Source organism: Pelophylax lessonae, assembly GCF_965119305.1.
Source record: "Pelophylax lessonae genome assembly, chromosome: 7".
NCBI classification, from domain to species: Eukaryota; Metazoa; Chordata; class Amphibia; order Anura; family Ranidae; genus Pelophylax; species Pelophylax lessonae.
In genome coordinates this window covers 213,672,051-213,694,591 of record NC_138774.1, presented here as the reverse complement: position 1 = coordinate 213,694,591, position 22,541 = coordinate 213,672,051, and the positions used below count along the sequence as shown (strand labels likewise).

Genomic DNA, 22,541 nt, shown 5'->3' with positions numbered 1-22,541 from the left:
CATGTTGCAGATATTAACACACTGCTGCTGCACCCCAAGTTATGGCCACAGCTTTGGCAATATTATTTTTTTCTGATGATTTGTCATTTATACGAATGTACAGTTGTGCTCATAAGTTTACATACCCTGGCAGAATTTATGATTTTTCCGAGAATATAAATTATAACAAAAAAAACGTTTCACTTATGGTTAGGGTTTGGCTGACGCCATTTATTATCAATCAACCGTTTACTCTTTTTTTTTTTAAATCATGATGATAAGAAACTACCCAAATAACCCTGATCACAAGTTTACATACCGGAGTGATTTTGGCCTTATAAAATGCACACAAATTGACACAAAGCGGTTTGAATGGCTATTAAAGGTAACCATCCTCACCTGTGATCTGTTTGCTTGTAATTAGTGTGTGTGTATAAAGGGTCAATGAGTTTCTGGACTCCTGACAGACCCTTGCATCTTTCACCCAGTGCTGCACTGACGTTTCTGGATTCTGAGTCATGGGGAAAGCAAAAGAATTGTCAAAGGATCTGCGGTAAAAAGTAGTTGAACTGTATAAAACAGGAAAGGGATATAAAAAGTTATCCAAGGAATTGAGAATGCCAATCAGCAGTGTTCAAACTCTAATCAAGAAGACAGGTAGACCAACTAAAATTTCAGCCACAACTGCCAGGAAAATTGGTCGGGATGCAAAGAAAAACCCACAAATAACTTCAGGTGAAATACAAGACACTGAAAACATGTGGTGTGGCTGTTTCAAGATGCACAATAAGGAAACACTTTAAGAAAGATGGACTGCATGGTCGAGTTGACAGAGGAAAGCCATTTCTACACAAATGCCACAAAGAATCCCGATTACAATATGCCAAACAGCACAGAGACAAGCCTCAAATCTTCTGGCACAAAGTCATTTGGGGTGATGCGACCAAAATTGAGCTTTTTGCCCACAACCATAAACGCTACATTTGGAGAGGAGTCAACAAGGCCTATGATGAAAGGTACACCATTCCTACTGTGAAACACGGAGGTGGTGTTTTGGGAATGTGTGAGCTACAAAGGCACAGGAAATTTGGTCAGAATTGATGGCAAGATGAATGCAGCATGTTATCAAGGAATACTGGAGGAAAATTTGCATTCAGCCCGGAAGCTGCGCATGGGACGTACTTTGACATTCGACCATGACAGTGATCCCAAACACAAGGCCAAGTTGACCTGTCATTGGCTACAGCAGAATAAAGTGAAGGTTCTGGAGTGGCCATCTCAGTCTCCTGACCTCAATATCATTGAGCCACTCTGGAGAGATCTCAAACACGCAGTTCATGCAAGACAGCCCAAGAATTTACAGGAACTGGAGGCTTTTTGCCAGGAAGCATGGGCAGCTTTACCATCTAAGAAGATAAAGAGCCTCATCCACAAATACCACAAAAGGCTTCAAGCTGTCATTGATGTTAAAGAGGGCAATACACGGTATTAAGAACTGGGGTATGTAAACTTTTTTGATCAGGGTCATTTGGGTAGTTTCTGTTGTCATTATGATTTAAAAAGAGTAAACACACTTGATTGATAATAAATGGCTTCAGTCAAACGCTAACCATGAGTGAAAGAGAAGTTTGTTATCAATATTCTCTGAAAAATGGCAAAGAAATCATAAATTCTGCCAGGGTATGTAAACCTATGAGCACAACTGTAGGTCCTAATGAATATTGATTCTGCTGATTCTTTAACCACTCAGTAGCCTCATCTATTTGTGTTTTCATAGGTGGAGAATGATAAGTGCCTGGAGCATGAGACCAAGTTCTTGCCAGAGCATTTGGCTAAAGTGTGGGAGTTCATCCAGCCACACAGGAAAGAGATTATTGATGTCACCCAGCGTCTGGGGTCACTGTCCATGCAGGGCAGCGCAGCTTCCTTAACCACATTGCATTCAACATCAGAATTTGCCAAAGTCCCAGATTTGCTGCGGAAGCTTGAGACATTAGAGAACAAGAGTGTGGTGATGGAAAATATTGTCTGTGTCCTTAACAAAGAGGTGGAGAGGGCAAGCGTGGCCACAGAAGAGGCCATGAAGCTGCGGAGGACAGACCAGGAGAAGATTGATACCCTCGCTGCCAAGGTGAATCTTAAAAGCTGCCTGGAGTCTTCCCTGTGGGTTGAAGCCTTATGTTTGAGGGTCATACTTTGGGAATACTTAGAGGTTTATCCATCAGGAAAATAAAAATTGTCTTATTGGTGTGGAGCAGGTTTGGAACTGACAAATAGTGGAATATGGGGTGTTTTAGAGACCAGACCTGTCCCAAGACTAGAAAAAATAATTGGGTCTCCAAATGGTGCAATTGTTTTTGAAAGAAAAAAAAAAGTTGCCATTAGCGTTTGGCATGATGTAAAAACGAATTCCAAACCCTTACTTGACTAAGAAGCCCTGACCCTTAATGTGAATATATCTCTAAAATTAAACTGGGTTCCTAATGCATAATTCACCATGAGAGTCCTTATTGTTTCTCCTGGGTATGGTGTTTGAGCTATCATCATTGGCGATAAGGAGGTCGATCTGGAGGTGTATGGGAACTGCCAATCTTTAGGCCTGGTACCGATGGTCTGTGTTTCTCTGCCTGAAGTGACCCCCTATAATCAAGGGGTCGGTGACATCTGGTAAGCCTTTATTGTGCACCGGTGTGTTTTTTGTCTATCTGGTGGAGGTACTGGAGATCCACATCAAGAATTTGGTTCCCTTTGGTTTGGTATTATTGATCCATAATCACCCAATACTGGATTTATTATATGGACTATTATTAACTGCTTAACCTGGGGACTGTCTCATTTCTTCATTTAAATTACTGTGGATTACAAATCACATATTGATTTGATATTTCTCTTACGTCCTCCAACAGTCGCTGCCCCTCATAAGTCATCACTATTGGGTATTGACTTCCGCTCCGCAGGAGTAGCTAGGCATAAGACTTAGTTAAAAGTACAAAAGCATTTAGCATAGACACACCCATGGGGGCTGTCCCACTGGTCAATACCCCCTGCAGTAATCCATCCCAACTCAGTTTGTCTCTGCCTAGCGTTAGGAGTAGTCAGGCTTCCCTGTGCTGGGGCTTCAGTCTCAGACTTTCTAATCTTTTCTTTGAGCTTTTTTCTATTGCCCAGCCGGTTCTCTTACTGTGTGTGTAAGGTTCCTTTCTCTGATGTGGGTACTGCGTTGCCTTTTGTGCGGTTGCGTCTCCCACCCCTCATGTCTACACTGCTTTGGGACATCCCAATAGTGATGACTTATGAGGGGCGGCGACTGTCGGAGGACGTAAGAGAAAGGAATTTTACAGGTAAGATTTTACAAAAATTCCGTTATTTTGGTTGTAAATTAAATCTTTATTTATTTGCATATTATATACCCTTATTGTGGATCACATATTCAGCATAAGTCTTATATATATATATATATATATATATATATATATGTGTGTGTGTGTGTGTATATATATATATATATATATATATATATATATATTTATTTGCACCTTATTTGCAATTCTATTTAATTCACTTATGCTCTTTATATTCTATATTTAATATATTATCTTTTTAGTGGGATTTTGGTTGAGCGCAACTCTATATTTAGCAATATATATACATTTTTATCAAAGTGTAAGTTTACCTTCAGGAAGATTTTTAAAAGATCGCTTAATGCATTTGTATATCCAATAAATAGTACATACCCGAGCACCTCCTATTGTGAATGATTAAAGCGGAGTTCCACTCAAACGTGGAGCTTTTGCTCATTTGCTTCGCCCCCTCCGCTGCACCTTTCAGGGGGGAGGGGGAACTGGTAGCTGTTTTTGACTGGTACCCTTTATCACTTCCTGGTGACAGTGCCATGGTGCTGTCCCTCGGATGTTCCCTCCAGTTTCTCCTTCCCCCGCTGCCGAGCCAATCAGACTGAGCAGCATACTTTGTGCATGCGCAGTGGGGAGCCATCTGTGAAGCCGAAAGGCTTCGTTGCCAGTTTCCCTTACAGTGAATGGCGGCGGTAGCCGATCTGAAAATCGGCTGGGGTGCTGACATCCCGGCCTCCCTGGACAGGTAAGTGTCTTGTTAGCGAAATCACCTTAGACCAGTGGTCCTCAACTCCAGTCCTCACGGCCCACTAACAGGCCAGATTTTAAGTATTACCTTGGGGAGATTCAGACTAGAGTACTGCAATCACTGAGCAGCAAATTATATCACCTGGGATGTATTTCAGTTATCTTGCAAACCTGGCCTGTTAGTGGGCCCTGAGGACCAGGGTTGAGGACCACTGCCTTAGACCACAAGCTGATACAAGGAAAAAAAGACTTATTCTCGTATACGAGGAGACAGGTTACATATAGGCATAGGCCTATTAGCTACAGTGACACGTGGAATAGGTTCCTTTCACATGCAGCCAACCTGGTCTGGCCTGCATATGATGATGTATCTTATCTTGTATACACTTTAGAGCATCCTGGACAATGATTGGTAGGCCTAAAAACATGCTTTATTGTATCACTTCCTCCAAGGGGTGTAGGTCTCTGTCTTACATAATATAAACCGAAACTTAATGTATACATATAGCATATGGTTACTATCCATTAGGCATGTAGGCCATTTTCTATGACAGGTTACAGGATATAGGGAAAGGATATAGTGAAGTCATGGAGTGTAGTAAGCCATTGTTTAAATCAGGGATCCTCAAACTACGGCCCTCCAGCTGTTGCGGAACAAGCATCCCATGAGGCAATGTAAAACTCTGACATTCACAGACCTGACTAGGCGTGATGGGAATTGTAGTTCCTGAACAGCTGGAGGGCCGTAGTTTGAAGACCCCTGGTTTAAATTATTAGCAGGATATGGTGGAAAGTTAGAATGTGATGACTTGCAGTTCTAACAAAAAACTACTTATGTAGGTATATATATATTCTTGTAGGCATAAATGATTATAAAACATATAAATGATTATGAAACATTCATAATTTCTTTAACACGTCTATATATTAAAAGTCAGCAGCTACAGTATTTGTAGCTGCTGACTTTTAATTTTTTTTTTCACAGCTGGAACTCCTATTTAAGGTACTCCCATTACAGATGCAGCTGTTGGGGTTCTCTCCAGGAAAACTGCTTGCCCTTCCTTTCTCTCCCTCCTGCCATTTACAGGACAGACTGAATATCACAGCAATGTGTTTTATTGTCATTCAGACTGGATGTGACTTCCAGGACTTTTCCTTTTTCCATTAAATATCTACAGCTAGGATGAGCTCTGTCCTTTCTTGCGCTCCAAGTGGTTGCTACATTAGAGGGACCCGGTGGAGCCTTGAACGGCACCTGTCAATTTAGTTTGGCGCTCCTGCTTAGCTTGGTAGTAATCGCTCTGGCTCGTTCAAACTGTGCAGGTGCCCCTTCTTTAGCAGTGCTTAGAGGAATGAGAGGCCAGCAGATTTTCTGGAGAGAACCCCCAACAGTTGCATCTGTAATGGGTGTACCTTCACCATTTACAAAATGAAGAGCTCTGGTTTCTACTATTCATTGGATATAAAAATTCAATGGAGGATTTTCTGAAAATTTTCCTGAAGTTGAACTATAACTTTAAGGGAAAAGACCAGGATACTGGCAGCCATAGGGATTTAGTTAGAAAGACTGTAAGTTGTGTGAGATAAACGGAATGACTTACCCTCTGATCTCTTGTGCTCACAGGTAAAACATCTTGAGCGTACACTGGGACAGAAGGACCTACAGCTGGTAGAACTGGAGACTAGGCTACAGGAGGCAGAACTTTCCACCTTCGATGGGATATTTGTCTGGAAAATTCTGGAGATTGCCAAGAAGCGTCAGGATGCTATTGTTGGCCGCTGCCCAGCCATGTTCTCCCCTCGTGAGTCTCTTTTAACAGCTTGGTGGAGTAATGTAGGACATAGACTGGGTATCCGAGATCATTGACATGAACAAATGTGTGGGTGGCACATGACTGTAATAGATACCTGGAAACCAGCCTGTTGGAGGAATTACTATTACATTTTTACTTAATTTTCACTTCTTTGGGATAGATGCGAAACTGCCTACTCTGTAGTAGATTTCAATACAAAGGGCCCTTTTTTCACATCTGTTTTTTTGTTTAGTGCTTTTCAGTCATTGCAACCATCAAAGCCTATGCCATGTTTAAATGTTGTTCAGAATTCCAAGCTGAGTTTTTTTTTTGCAGTTTGCAAATGCTGCAATTTGAACCCCTGTGCGGTGGCAACTTCTTTCCCTCTATGAGAGATCCAGCAGACTATCCAATCAATACTTTCATCTCTGCTATGTTCATCAAAGATCAGTGTGCAGACTGTTGCCTTTCCTTGTAGTTGCCACTAGAAGAAATGTATCTTTACATTGGATAAGCTCTTTGAGATGGCTGTCAGGCAGTTAAAGGTGTTCTACTGTGGATTAGAAGTGTCACCTATGTGAGCTTTATCCAACATACTCCCAATGTGTACCAGTGATACCTGTTGCGCACTGTGGGAAGCACTGCAGTAACTGAATGTTATTTCCATTTTACGCTTATCAGCCTTTAGGTAGGATGAAAGGCAATCCTGGACTGACCAAATAAAAAAATAAAAAAAAAACTGTTGGGCACCTCTTTGGGACAATAAGTTTCCCACTTTTCTTTCGAAAGTGGCCAAATCACTTTAGCTATTTTATTGATACAGATGTATGTGTTGCAGTTTTATTAGCTGTGGTTAACAATAACTATCTCAACTGCCTTGTGGTGGAATTATTTTGGTGCCTCATAATTTTCCATTCCAGCAGAAAAAGCTGCCTATACCAGTGTTCGGATATCCCTCCTACTGCAAAGTCCAGACCCTGCAAAGCAAATGGGAACTCCTCCTTATGGGTCTTTTTATGGCTCGTTTCCACTGAGCTTTCTGGTACGGTTCGGTACGCTATTTATGCCGTTTCCATTATGAATGGTACCCTAATTCCGAACCGTACTGTACCACTTTTTGGTACCCTTTCGTTGGGGTACCAAGCACATTAGTACCATACCAACAGGGTGGAGCTACACTCTGCAGAACTTTGGTTGACAGAGAATCGTCTATCACAGCTTTCCTGCTACACCACGCCTATCATGAAAGGGTACTATTGGCAGTGGAAACGCAATGTGTACCGTTCCGAACCGTACCGTACCACTCAGTGGAAACGAGGCATTAGATCCAAAAGTTCTTTTCTCTATCGCTCATTGACAGACGTAGTCTTCTTGATTCTCAAGAGCTGGGTTATGTTGTCTCCGCAGGAGTAGGACTAGGCAGAATGACAAAACGTTCTGGCTCCACCCTAGGGGCAGTCCCTGAGGGTATATCCTCCCTCTCTCTGCTACAGGGAATCAGTTTTTTTCTGTCTAGTCAGGAGTAAGGACCTAAGTTCCTTGCTGGGATCTTTGGTCCTGGCAAGACTTTTTTTCTTTAAGAAAAAGACATTTTTTAGGTAGTTTTCTCCAGTGTTTTTTCCTGTGAGATCTTCAAGCAAAAATGCCGGACTGGGCGACACTTGTGGTCACCCCAGCCGGCCTACGAGCGCGCGCAGACCATGGCATTGCGCTTGGTCGGCCGCGACATATTCAAGTAAGTATGCGGGGCCGGGCGACGGGCTGGATGTTGAGATCCAGTGGTCACCCCGGTTTCTGCCTAAGAGCGCGTGCAGACCAGTGCGCTGAGTCGGCCGCGACGGAGTCCCAGTGAAGGGACTGACTTTGCGAGTTAAAAGTCTCGCTTGGACGCCGGGTACCAGAGAGTCGAGGCGTCCACAAACCCCCACCCCGGTGGAGAGGGTATTGTGAAGAGAGGGTGCCTGTCGGTTCGGTATGGTGAGTAAACGTTCCCTTTTTTCCTCATTTATGAGGCAGTATATATTATGGGCCCCTCCATATATGGTCAGTATATATCTGATACTTACAAGTCCCCCTTGTAATACAGCATGTGTTTGTGGGAAGTGGACTTGGTTCAAGAGCTAACACTCTACCCAGCAGACTGTAACATTACAGCAGACATAGGAGGTATAATCCTACCTTATGTGCAGTGTATCTCTGTAGATCCATATGTCACCTCTTAGCAGAGTGCAGGTGGATGTGCTGGGAAGACGATATCGGCGGTCCGCCGCCATTTTGCCGTAGACCGAATGCATGTATGTCCTCAGGTCACGCCGGCCGCCATGTTTTTGGAGTCTTATGTCTCTTCTATGGGGGCGGCCATGTTTTGTGAGCCCAGCTACCTCGTGGAGGGCTGGGAACGCCGGAAGGCGTACACAGGGGGCGGAGCCACGCCTTCTGCCCGGGAAAAAGCAAACAGCTCCTTCCAGTCTGTGTAAGACAGATGCTGACTGCAGTTTGTTGGAAACTGCACTGCATCGGTTGGTGAGCCTTGGGGGTCCCTCTCTCTCTCTCTGGGATCGAGAAGCAGGTACTCTGAGGGGCGCTATTGCGCTAGGGGGAGACACACAAAAAAAAAAAAAAAAAAAAAAAGTTTTTATTGTTTTGCTGGCTAAGGTGTCCTGTATTAACATGGACCCTGCCACTCATTTATCTCCTCCGGATCCCCTCGAGGGGTCTGCGGGATCCTCCAGCACCCCATTGACAATTGAATCTTTGTCAGCTATTATGGAAACTTTTGTGTCCCGGGTGGAAGTGGCTTGTCAGGGACAGGGCGCAAGAAAGCGACCCCCGCCTAACCCCTTATTATCTGAAACTTCGGATTCAGACTCTGAGCCTATTTCTGCAGTTGCAGGTACTTCATCTGGTATTGGTGTCTCGGGTCCTGTCTCTTCAGACAGTGAGGAGGATGTTTCGGCATCCGCCATAGCCCGAGAGGAAGCGTTGGTAAACGCACTCATTGTATCTGTTCAAGAGACTTTAAGGTTACAGGGTATTCCATCAGAAATAGCTGAAACTGAGATCCCTTTTGGGACTAAAAAACGCATCAAAGTGGCGAAGGTTTTTCCATTGCCCAAATGTTTTGGCAATCCAATCGAAGAAGAATGGCGTCTGCCAAAACGCACTTTTAATATTTCTAAACGCATTGACAGGCGTTATCCGTTTGAGGAAACCCTGATTAAGAAATGGACAGAACCACCTGTGGTGGATTCACCTATTGCTAGATTGAATAAAGCCACGGTTATTCCTTTAGAAGACGCTCCGTCTTTTAAAGATCCAGTGGATCGCAAGATAGAAGCTATGTCTCGCACCATGTTTTCCTTGATTGGATCAGCTTTCAGACCAATAATTGCTATTGGTCTGGTTTCGCAGGCTGTAACTGAATGGACCAAGTGGTTACGCCGGGACTTAGAAGAAGTCCCTCAGGCGGTATCAGATTTGTTGGAACAAATGATACAGGGGTTACAGTTTGTATGTGATGCGGCGTTAGACGCCACTCCATTAATGGCGCGAGCATCAGTCTCAGCAGTGGTTCTCAGGCGTACACTGTGGCTAAAAGGTTGGTTAGCCGACCAAGGTTCCAAAAAAGCATTGGCTAATATCCCCTTTTCAGGAGCGTCTATTTGGAGCCAACTTAGATGAGATCATTAAGGATCTCACCGGTGGAAAAAGCACCTTTTTACCGCAAAATTTTAAAGGTAGAGGAACTCGTCAAAGACGAGGGCCTTCTTTTTCTGCTCACAAGAGGTTTTTTCGTCCAGCGGGTGAAAAAACGAAGTCCTCCAAAGCTCCTGCAGGAGGCGTCAGGGGTCGTTGGTCGGGCAAGCAAAAGCCCGCCCCCTCCAGACCTGAAGATAAACCATCCAAAGCCTGAAGGTGCGCCCCCACCCATAACTGGGGTGGGGGGACGTCTTCGCCGGTTCCCGGATCCATGGCTTTCCAGAATCCCGGACAAATGGGTTTGCGAAGTCATAAGGTCAGGGTACAAGATCGAGTTTCGATCTCTCCCACCGGCGCGATTCTTCCCTTCCAATATCCGACTATCCGCAGATCGTTTAGAAGATCTGCGGAGAGCAGTCACAGATTTACTACAACAAGGAGTGGTAGTCCACGTTCCTTGGACAGAACGGTTTCAAGGGTTTTATTCAAACCTGTTTACAATACCCAGGAAAGAGGGCAAAGTGCGTCCAATTCTGGACTTAAGAGCACTCAATTCTTTCGTCAACATAAGAAGATTCAGAATGGAGTCCATTCGCACGGTAGCAGCCTTCCTGCATCCAGGGGATGTCCTAGCGTCCATAGACATCAAGGACGCCTATCTTCACATTCCCATTTTCGCAGGACATCAGCGTTTTCTACGCTTTTCCGTAGAGGAGAACCACTATCAGTTTGTGGCGTTACCTTTCGGTCTCGCCACGGCTCCGCGGGTCTTCACAAAGGTGTTGGCCCCAATGTTGGCACTTCTGCGCCAAAGAGGTATATCGATTCTAGGTTACCTAGACGATCTTCTGCTTCATGCAGAGTCTCCTCAGACCTTGCTACAAAACATAGAAATTACTATGATTTCTTTACAGGAATTCGGGTGGCTGGTGAACCAGCAAAAGTCATTTCTGGTTCCCACCCAGAGGCTCGAATATCTGGGTCTAATTCTAGACACAGTCAGGACAAGAGTTTTCCTTCCGAGATGGAATCGGAATCTGGAATCCCTGGACAATCAGATACGATTGAGCAAACAGACCAGAGAGTCTCTGGTTTGGTGGCTTCGGTCTCCAATGCTCAGCCAGGGAAAGTCATTTCTGCCAATATATTGGACGATAGTGACCACGGATGCCAGTCTATCCGGATGGGGAGGAATTCTTGGTCAGTTATCTGTCCAGGGACTTTGGTCCCCGGAAGAATCCAGGTTACCGATAAATGTATTGGAACTGAGAGCGATCAGACTTTGTCTGATTCACTGGACCGAGCAGCTCCAGGGCAGCCCGGTTCGGATCCAGTCGGACAATGCCACGGCTGTGGCTTATGTCAATCACCAGGGGGGCACCAAGAGTGTCCGAGCGGCCAAAGAAGTGGCTTACATTCTTCGCTGGGCGGAACGATTTGTTCCAGCAATCTCTGCGGTATTCATTCCGGGGGTGGAGAATTGGCAGGCAGATTATCTCAGCCGTCAGACCCTGGATCAGGGGGAATGGTCCCTCCATCCAGACGTTTTCCACCAGTTGTGCCTACGGTGGGGCACCCCGGATGTGGATCTGTTGGCATCACGATTCAACAGGAAAGTTCAGAGATTCGTGGCTCGCTCCCGCGATCCTCTAGCAGAAACCGCAGACGCACTGATCGCCCCGTGGGGGCAATACCAGCTAATATATGCCTTCCCTCCTCTCGCGTTACTGCCAAGACTTCTTCGCAGAATAGAGGAGGAAGGAATCCCAGTAATCCTGGTAGCTCCGGACTGGCCTCGTCGAGCTTGGTACGCCGACATGGTCAGACTGGTGGCGGACGTCCCGTGGAGACTTCCTCTCAGGGAGGATCTACTGTCTCAGGGACCGATCTTCCATCCTGCTTTACGATCGCTGGCTTTAACGGCCTGGCTATTGAGACCCAGGTGCTGAAGGACAAAGGTTTGTCAGCTTCAGTTATTCCTACTCTAGTTGAAGCAAGGAAAGCGACTTCCAGAAAGATTTATCATCGCACATGGAAGTCCTACATTGCATGGTGTGAACCTTTGGGGTTCCGTCCTCGGTCTTATTCGATTAGTCGAATATTGGCTTTTCTGCAACAAGGGGTTGAGCAGAAACTGGCCTTGAGTACTATCAAGGGTCAGGTCTCAGCATTAGCCATCTTCTTTCAGAAGCCTTTGGCTACTCATTCCTTGGTGCGGAATTTTCATCCAGGGGGTGCGACATCTGGCTCCGCCAGTGCACGCGCCGTTACCCCCCTGGGATCTTAATTTAGTGTTGTCGGTTCTTCAGAAACCTCCCTTTGAAGATATTAGGGAGATTCCTCTACCCACGTTGTCCCAGAAGGTGGCCTTCTTGGTGGCTATTACTTCTGCACGCAGGGTGTCAGAACTGGCCGCATTATCTTGTCGTTCACCATATCTGGTGGTTCATAGAGATAAGGTGGTTCTTCGTCCGAATCCATCCTTCCTACCAAAAGTGGTTTCAGAATTTCATCTGAATGAAGAAATTGTATTACCTTCCCTGTGTCCTAAGCCCAGTCATCCTCGGGAGTTTGCTTTACACTCCTTGGATGTGGTCCGGGCAATCAGGGTATACTTGAAAACGACAGACTCGTTTCGCAAGACGGATTCATTTTTTGTGATCCCAGATGGACCCAAAAAGGGGTTGCCTGCATCTGCCGCGACCATTTCCAGATGGATCAGACAGACGGTAGTGCAGGCTTATTCTATTAAGGGTCGGGAGCCCCCGTTCCCTGTTAAGGCGCACTCTACTCGGGCACTTAGTGCGTCATGGGCCTTTCGCCATCAGGCGTCAGTGGTCCAGGTGTGCAAGGCGGCTACCTGGTCGTCGGTGCATACCTTTACTAAACATTATAAAGTTGATGTAATGGCATCGTCTGATGCCTCGTTTGGCCGCAAGGTTTTGCAGGCCGCAATTTGAGGAGACCAGTGGTCTACCTCGAGGGTTTTTTTCCGTTGGAAAATTTTTCTTTAGTCTCATTCTTTGTTTATAATGAGCCTTTAAAAACTTCTAGTTTGGCACCGGTTGGGCCTTCTAGATTGGATTTGATTTTGTCAATCCCACCCCTCATTTGTGGCACTGCTTCTGGATGTCCCAGCTCTTGAGAATCAAGAAGACTACGTCTGTCAATGAGCGATAGAGAAAAATGGATTTTTGTAAGAACTTACCGTAAAATCCTTTTCTCTTAAGCTCATTGACAGACGTAGTACCCGCCCCTCTATCATTGAGTTGGGTTGGGTTAAATTCTCTGTACTGCTTTAAACAGAACTGATTCCCTGTAGCAGAGAGAGGGAGGATATACCCTCAGGGACTGCCCCTAGGGTGGAGCCAGAACGTTTTGTCATTCTGCCTAGTCCTACTCCTGCGGAGACAACATAACCCAGCTCTTGAGAATCAAGAAGACTACGTCTGTCAATGAGCTTAAGAGAAAAGGATTTTACGGTAAGTTCTTACAAAAATCCATTTTTACTCGGATGATATAACAAAGCCTAGTGATAAATGGGCACCACTTCACCTTGCTCTCTGTGTCCTTGTATCGCTGTTTCTTCTGACTTGGAAAACCCAGTATTATACATAGGACAACACTTTTTATTTTTTGTTATTATATTTTATAAAAGTTTTGCTTCCTGAAAAACTCTCTGTGATTATGATAGACCCCTTTAAACTGAATACAAATATAATTTTAGAATGACTGTATAACATCTTCTTGGGAAACATAAAATGAGCTTTTTATAATCATAATGTATTTAAACACCTAATGTTTCCTAGATGCAGAATTGCATGTGAATTCAACGCGGTTAAAAATGTTGGGCTGCTGATTTTTATTTGTATTCTGTGTTTGGGTTATCTAGCTGCAGTGTCCAACAATAGCCCGCCAGCACTGATGGATTTCAGTTGCCCAGATACTGATTTCCATTGTGCCAATGTTCTGGTAAAACCTTTCACTATGTTAGCCACTGAGTACACCTAGATTTTTGGGAAAGAAGTCCAAGTGTAAATGTAGAAAATGAATCTTCAGTGACATGTTGCACTACATGGACTTGTATACTGTAAGAAGTTCATCAATATACTGAATGTAGGTGCCAAGAAAATTCTCAACATCCTTGAATGCTTTCATGGTGATATTCTCCCAACAACAGATATCTAGCAGATATCCACTAACAGATCTTGGACCCTCTTGTCATTGATGACGTATCTTATCTGTGGACCAACAAAAATGCCTTCCCTAATCTTGGCATCACTTATTCCTGGGAACACCTTTGCCTTGCGCGTTCATCACTTTAATGACATTTTTCATTAGTCCGATTTTTGTGAAGTGTAGTTAAAAGCCTCTTTTCTGGAAAAACAAGTGGTTCATGTGCCACATCTTTCTGTCTTGGAATCTAATTCTGGACATTTTTTTTTCATAGGCTCCATTCACATGTAGGCGTTTTGGGGCGTTTTTCTGCTCTAGGATCAGCTCTCAAAATGCACAACAAGACAAATCCTATTCATTTCAATGGCCCCTGTTCACATCTGAGCGTTTGGACGCTGTAAGCAAAACGCCCAACGCTCAAAGTACATGAGCTTCTTTTTGGGCAGATTACAGGCGTTTTCCATTGGTCTCCATTCAATCTAAAAACGCCTGTAAATTGCGGTAAAAATTGCGGTAAAATCGCTGAAAAAAACGCTACGCTCAGGTGTGAATGTAGCCATAATGTAATTCTCTTTCATGACTGCCCCATTTGCATATGTAACAACAATACTTGGTATATCCCAGCTGCATTTGAAGCAGCAGATCCATTACTTTTTGCTCTCCATAGATATTACAGTTGTACTTGGTGCACTGGATGTGCTTCAACAACAGTTCCATGTTTTCAGATGTTTCTTTCATGTGTGTAGCATAGCCAACAGATTTTGCAAAAAAACTGAAGATTTCTAAAAAAACAAAAGGGGTCGTGATCAGCTAAATTACAGGTTATTTTCATGATTAGCAGCCAAAAATAATATCTTTGTTGTCTAGTGTTATCAAAAGTTTTAACAACAGAGAAAAATCATGCCTTATGCTTATGAAACAGGAATAAGCACTGTGCTCGTGACTGCACAGTTCTGAAGTACTTATACATTTTGTATATCACAAAGCCATGACATGATCATCTCATTCTCTACAGGAAAATTGTGAGGGAAGCATGTTGGATGTACTCAAAGTATCCACAGCTGCTCCCACCTTCTGCACATATTTGTAATGTACCATACCAACGTCAAAACCAACCATCAACTTCGCTGTGAGGTCTGCCCAGCACCACACAGATGTTGTTTAAAAATTTCCCTGCGTTCTAATGCACTTTCAATGTCTGAATAGCTGAGCACCATAGATTTTAATTGCTGACCATAAACAAAAATATAATATCACAAGTTTGCAAACATAGGTTAGGGGAGGGGGCATCTGTTAATAATTGATTCAACATGCATTTATTTTGTAAATAGATTTTCATAGGAAAAGTTAAACTCCAACTACAGGTGCATCTCATAAAATAAGAATATCATCAATAAGTGAATTTATTTCAGTAATTCAATTCAAACGGTGAAACTCATTAATTTTTTTAAAGATGCATTACACACAGAGTAATATAGTTCAAGCATTTCTTTCTTTTAATTTTGATGATTATGGCTTACAGCTAGTGCGGTGGAATTGGCTGGCTGCGCTGACTTTAGACTTGATAAAACACAGTAGACCAACACCAGCAGATGACATGGCTCCCCAAATCATCACTGACTGTGGAAAATTTTGCATTTCATTTGGAAATCAAGGTCTCAGAGTCTGGAGGAAGAAAGGAGAGGCACAAAGTCCAAGTTGCATGAGGTCCAGTGTGAGGTTTCCATAGTCAGTGATGATTTGGGGAGCCATGTCATCTGCTGGAGTTGGTCCACTGTGTTTTATCAAGTCCAAAGTCAGCACAGCCATCTACTAGGAAATTCTAGAGCACTTCATGCTTCCCTCTGTTGACCAGCTTTACGGAGATTTTGATTTCATTTTCCAGCAGGACTTGTCACCTGCCCAAAGTACTAATACCTGGTTTACTGATCATGGTATTACTGTGCTTGATTGGCCAGCAAATTCGCCTGACCTAAACCCCATAAAGAATCTGTGTGGTATTGTCAAGAGGAAGATGAGAGACACCAGACCCAACAATGCAGACGAGCTGAAGGCTGCTATCAAGGAAATCTGGGCTTCCATAACACCTCAGCAGTCCATGCCACGCCGCATTGATGCAGTAATTCATGCAAAAGGAGCCCAGACCATGTATTGAGTGCATTCTATACTGTACATGGACATACTTTTCAGTAAGCCAACATTTCTTCATTAAAAATCCTTTTTTTAATTAGTATTATGTAATATTCTGATTTTCTGAGACACTGAATTTCAGGTTTTCAATAGCTGTAAGCCCAAATCATCAAAATAAAAGAAAGAAATGCTTAAAATAGATCACTCTGTGTGTAATGAATCTATATAAAATAGGGGTTTCACTTTTTGAATTGAATTACTGAAACCTTTTGATGATATTCCAATTTTATGAGATGCACCTGTACATGGGGAAGACTGTCCAGCCTTCTGCTCATTTAATTTTCATGAGTGGGCTAATGGCTGTATCAGGTGTGATTGTTTATCTGAGATTGTCATCGCTGGGATTGGTTGTTAGAGGAAGGTGTTGCCATTGATACTCGGAAATGAATTTGTGCCCGAACAACCAAAACCCTTAGCTGGAATTTAGGTGATATACATGTGGGAGAGCATCCAGGGACTGTGCAGCTCTTGGACACGTCCCATGTATGTTTAATATGCTTGTCCACAAAGGACTCACAGTGCACAGTAGCTGGAAAATGCAGCCTAGAATGTAAATCACACTCTTGAACGCTTGTGTGAACTTAGTCAATAGCTCCATATATTTAAGCCAGTGGTGGAATTACCCAATAATAGGTTTACTGGGCTAAATGCTGGAAATTGCCCAGTCTCTGGAAAATGTTAAAAGTACATAAAGTATTAAGATCCAAGCAGCGTAGATGGAGGTAAGGCTGCAGGTCACCTGCAGGAAAGGATCATACAGTTAACAGCGACGAGGAAACATATTTTGTCTAATAACCTATTGTGTTCTTTTTATTCAGCTTTCTATACCAGTAAATATGGTTACAAAATGTGTCTACGAATATACCTGAATGGAGATGGAACTGGACGTGGAACACACCTCTCCCTCTTCTTTGTGGTCATGAAAGGACCCAGCGATGCCCTTCTGAGGTGGCCGTTTAACCAAAAGGTCAGTGGAGTGAGGAGCTCATATTTGGGGAAACAACCATACACCCTTACTTGTAAAGCAATATAAAATATTTTCAATGTCACCCAAGTATTTCATGGCTGTAAAAGTGTCTGAAACAAGACAGACCAGAGCAAAAAAATCAGGCATCCTTTCATTGTCTGATCTACTCTAAACTTAACACAGACTATAATGGCTTATGCTTAATACAGTATATCTAAAGCCTAAACCTATAACTTTTTTATGCTTTTAGAAAAAATAAAAAAATCTTATTGTGCTGTTTATAATAATACCCTCATCCTCCAAACTGTCAGGAAAGTATACACGTATTTAAAGGAGTGCTGTTCTAATTGCCCCAATTATTCTCAGATTGTTTTAAAGGTCTAAATAATAAAAAACAAAAAACTCACATGGCGTCCAAAATGCATTTATATATTTTCTGTGCTCTGATACAGCATAAGCTTTGATTTCATTGATGCCAAGGAGGAGGTTGATGGGCCTTGGTCTCCATTTTGCCCCTCACAAAGTGCAAAGAGATGAATGTTAGTGGGAATCTCTAGCTGAAATGTATAGGTTTTTGCTGCCTGGGTTCTAGTTGGGTAGATTTCCCCTCACTTTCTGTGACACACAAGACATTGCTATGAATTGAGCTTCCAGTATCTCCCTCATTAACCATATAAATCCAATAGAGGCTGGTTACAGTGCTACTGTGGCTCCCTGTGGAGAATCCGCAGGAAGTGAGGGGAGAACCTCCACAGTGGACACAAAAAAACAAAACCTTGGCAAGGACCTAAGGCCAGACATAGATGGTTCAAATCTCGGCTGGTTCAGCAGGACTTGGCCAAGATTCAACAGATATTTATGGGCAGGCTGAATCTACCAAGTTGATCGATCAACTTGGTTGAACCAGCCTGCTGGATTTTACTTGCAATTATTGCTATCACTCTAAAACAAGCCCTCATCCATCTTTGTATCTATAAGCACAGTGAAGATGGGTTGCAGGAAAGAAATGTGCATGATTCCCCCATCAATACAGGGCGTATCGCTAGCAATAATCGCGGTCTTCGTTCCAGAGGGGACAGCTTCCCCTGCCCCCCCCCCCCCCCCCTCACAATTTCTTGGCAGGGGGGATTCTCCTGTCAACACTGTCTGTGTTGATGGGGGAATCATGCAAATTTCTTTCCTGCAACCCATGGCACCATCTATGGCCTGCCTAATCCTTCCCTAATTTATCTGAAACCAAAAAAAAAAAAAAAACCATGCTAGAGTTCCCTATTGTATTTTGCAGTTAAAAGTATGTCTGTGTCCAGACTATAGACCTTAAACTATTTAATATACTGATTGTGTATATTAGAGGGCTGCCAGCCTGCCAAGATTCTCTTATGAAAAAAACAGTGCCCATGTTGTGAAATGTAAAAATTAATGTCTTCACTGTGTTTATAGATACAAAGATGGATGAGGGCTTGTTTTAGAGTGCTTATATGGCCTTTTTAAAACGTGTAAATACCTTAGTGTGTATGATCTTGGCTCAGGTTCACGAATTAGCTCTTGAGATAGAAAACTGGTTACTAGAGTCACTAGTAACTGGTTAGTAGAGTTGAATATCTCTTTTGTCTCATAGTTTTATATCTGGCCTTATTCCTGTTTGCAGGTGACCTTGATGTTGCTGGACCAGAACAATCGGGAACACATCATTGATGCCTTCAGACCCGACATTACCTCCTCTTCCTTTCAGCGTCCTGTAAGTGAAATGAACATCGCCAGTGGGTGTCCTCTCTTCTGTCCCCTCGCTAAACTGGAAGGCAAGAATTCATACATTCGGGAGGATACAATATTCATTAAGGTCATTGTGGATCTCTCTGGCCTTTAATATCATGGATACCTTCCCAAAACAACTTGGCATTTAATAAGCCTGGCTTTTTCGACATTGTCAGGTCCATTAAGGATGGAAGATGTAAAGTTGGCTTTGTTTTGCCTTCAGCTCCCTCTGGTGAATTTTGTATTAGGCCTGCCCTTTTTTTTTACTCTTTGCAAGTGTAAGACGTGTACAACAGAAAAGCATGTCAAATATTTTCTTATGGGCCCTAACTATTTGTAAGTCTACCTTTGATACAAGACGCACCCTTGCTGTGGAAGAGCATACTGTTTATAAGGGGGTGCCATGTCTGTATGGGTATTGTACTTGTGGAAGAATTGAAAAGAAAATACAACATGTCAATGTATCCCAGCTGATCAGACGTAAATCAAGGAAAGGCATGACATGATAGGAGACTCTTTGTACCAATCAAATATTTGTTTTTCATCATCTGGCCTCTGCATTAGCTTGTCATCTAATTGGTACTTGGTGGCCAGCTAGACGCGTTCCTTTTAGACACTTTTTATTCATGGGGTTCCCTGTCTTCTTGGTGGAATTTTGTAGACTTTGAGGTTTTGTCTTTTTTTTCCATGGTTTGCTAAATTGCTGCTCCTTTGCATCCTCAGGAATACTGCTCTTTTCTCACCTTTTTGTTATTTAATTTTTAATTTCCAGAGTTGGAAATTTGTGGAGAGAAGGTTTTTCCTTTTGAATAGACCTTTCGTGGAGAAAGTGGACTGTAAAAATGTATTTTTATAGGGCAGTTTTTTCCCCCGTTGTCACTGATTATTTAGATTTTTGCTTGTTCATAAGTTCAAAATGTGATCATGTTTAAGGTGCAGTGGCCCTTTGCAATCAATTAGAGTTCACAAGACCTAGATTTGTTGGTGTTGAATTCTAATTGAGCGTTATGTGCAACAGCACTTTTTTCACTTATTCAGCAAAAATTTCCCAAGTTAGTAAGTGTAGTTGTGTCCCAGCATCCTTCATCTCTAGATAACAGGCAGTTGGACAGCATTGCAGCATACAGCTGACCTGTATCCTTCTTAGACATCAATGTGGGACCGTGAAGGCGACCCACATCCTTTTCACGTAGGTTCATCCATGACTGGTCCCGATACCAAGTCAAATCACTAAACTTAATCTGTACATCCTGTATTTGAAGTTTAGCATTTATTGACTTCTCTCAAGAAGAATATCCCTTCAAATGAAATGCGATAAATCAGTGTGCACTTTAACACCCTAGTAGCCTTTCAGTTATCTTTTATTTGTACCCACTTCTAACCCATCATAGATCATCCCATGAATAGTCCTGTTCTTTTCCTGTGGATGCAAAGGACCATACTTTGAATTTGGTTTGAGGTTTTTCATTGATGACATGGCACTAGCTCTACTCTTGTAAATGTTACTTGAGGTATAAGATGTCCACGCTGAATGGCTTTTTATAAAGAGTTGTTGTTTTAGGTCCATTTTCTGACAAAAAGATGAAGTTGTGTTTATAAAACTAAAGATTGGGGAAATTAATGAAAACTTTCTAGTTTCTATGGACAGTGAGTTTGATGCGGACACATGATTCAAAATGGCTGTCAATAGATTCGAATTTTTAAAATGGGGAGTTTTGGTGAATATCTGAACTTGTAGTATTTAGGGAAAACTTTAATTTTTATCATTCTTGCTAAATAAAAAAAAAATAATAATAATTCCAAGAAGCAATAGGATGGACAAACTTAATATGGAAAGATGGGACATTCTAAAAAAAAATTGAAGTCCTCTCTCATGTGAGCGTGACTCGCTGCACAGTGAATATGTGGCACAGAGGTTGTCCCTCAATGTACAGACATTACAGCTTTTAACTCCAGCCTACGGTTTCCTTTTGGAACTCCCATCTTAATTTAGTTTTTCGTGTCAAACTTTAAGTAATGACACATAGAGGGTGTCCTCCTTTTCATTCTTGTTTCTTAGGGACCAGATGCCATCATTTTAAATTTCACTTGCACTACTGCTGCTAGTAGTGTTTTAACTTTCATACACAATCATAAAGTGTCTGAAATAACACAATTTGACTTGCCAATAAAGTATTGACAGCAGAGGCCATGGGTATTTAGCTGTTGCCCATGGAGGTGTAGGTTATCTCCCTATGTTGCTGCCATGAAGAATCTGAGACAAGTCCACTTTTTAATTAGTGTGCTGCCATTTCCCTGACTTTGAGTGAAAGGCGGTGGAGTGCCTCTCACAGTCAGTATGAACTTGGACATTATGTACCAGGGAATAGGTAAAGCCATTGAAAAGAGCCTCTATGGGTTTTACAACCACTGGAAGATAGCTTAGTGTAGAGAGGTCTTCCAAAGAAAGCTTAGGATATATATTTTATCCCCAAACCCAATGGTACTCTCCACACTGTTGCAACAGGCGATGGCAGAAGTGGCACATGTGGGATTGGCTGTTGGAAAATGTGTATAAGAAGTAGTTATGGTTGTCATAATTGCTTGTTGTTGGCAGCTAGCTGTATCTCTGTATAGCCCATTCATCTCCATGGGTGGTGGAATAGGTTCAGCCACCTTGTATGTGCCTATGAACAGTGGCAGTTTGATCGTCCAGGCCTTCTCTGGCATTGAGCTTGTGAACAGTGTGGACCGTATATACTGGTGTTTGGTTATGTGGATGGCCAAATGTGTTGCACATCAGAGTGCCCACTGCCGAGGAGATATCTTGGGCAGTCTGATCTGTCTGTATTTGGGCATTTTTAAATTCTCCAATTAGAACTTTCTTACATTGCCGCTACATGAATAGTAGTGCTGCTACTAGTAACCCCTCCACATACAGCTTCCTTTTACCACAGATCTGTGGACCATACCATTGGCTTTCATCGGTGTAAGCTCATTGGAGGGTTGATGTTCTGAGAACCCCTTGCCTAACTACCACCCCTAAGAATGTTCGTGTGCCCGCCTGACACAATGCTAGTTGTGCACTGGCCGAGCTTCACATGCTTCTTAATTTGGTTAGTTGATGTGTGGCTTCACCCCGTGTCTCAGCACTAGCACTGCCTGTTTAGTGGTTGGTAACCAATTAAACTGCTGCATGCCAGTCCTAGACCTCATGATAGCAGCAGGCCCTCTCAGGGCTGATTGGTAGGCACTAAAGTTCTTGGCAAACTTTGGTTCACTGAGAATGAATGGTAGTTGGACAAGCTTTATTGGGGAGGTTAAAATTTATGTAGAGGCAGCGGGTGCCTCTGCCTCTGCTCTGTATATATAAACAAAGTTCTAACTAGAGAATTTCTTTAAAGGATAAGAGCTTAAAATACTAAAGGACCTCCTTGCTTTCCTGAATAAATACAGACTGCAGATGCAGCCGAGGCTTGTCCTGTGAGGCAATACTGCTCTGACCATAGATAATATACATTAAACATAGAAAACAGGAGCACCCATGTGATTCTGGTTAATAGAGGAATGCTCACCTTACTCAAATGGCATTAAAAAAAATGGCCATTTCTCTTATCACTAACTCAGAATATACTTTGTTCCTGTCCAAACAAACTTTCTTTTAAATCCATATACTTGTCTCCTAGAAAGAGTCTTCAGTGGTTATCTTCTGATCCATATAGCAACTTTATAAAGTTGTTGTTTTTTTAACCTCCACAGAACTGCTTTGGTTTGGAATCCTAGTAAAGGAATCTGTGGAGGTTGCTTCAACGGCTCTGACATTGCTGGTAGGAAATAAACTGCATAAATGTGTAAAGCCTCATACACATGATCAGATTATCGGACAATATTTAGTCCGTTTTT

The 22,541-nt window shown here is 42.8% G+C and overlaps 1 protein-coding gene across 4 annotated transcripts in view; it reads left to right on the top strand.

The window, feature by feature from the left end:
* The window catches only part of TRAF2 (TNF receptor associated factor 2), a 108,851-nt gene extending 89,944 nt beyond the window's left edge, over positions 1-18,907 (top strand). For all 4 annotated transcript variants that reach the window (XM_082264411.1, XM_082264413.1, XM_082264412.1 and 1 more), the window contains 4 exons: positions 1,757-2,110; positions 5,704-5,881; positions 16,756-16,904; positions 18,553-18,907. In XM_082264411.1, coding sequence (XP_082120537.1) covers positions 1,757-2,110; positions 5,704-5,881; positions 16,756-16,904; positions 18,553-18,771 — 900 coding nt within the window. In that variant the 3' untranslated portion in view covers positions 18,772-18,907. The remainder of the gene's footprint in view (positions 1-1,756; positions 2,111-5,703; positions 5,882-16,755; positions 16,905-18,552) is intronic.
* The last annotated feature ends 3,634 nt before the right edge of the window (positions 18,908-22,541 follow it).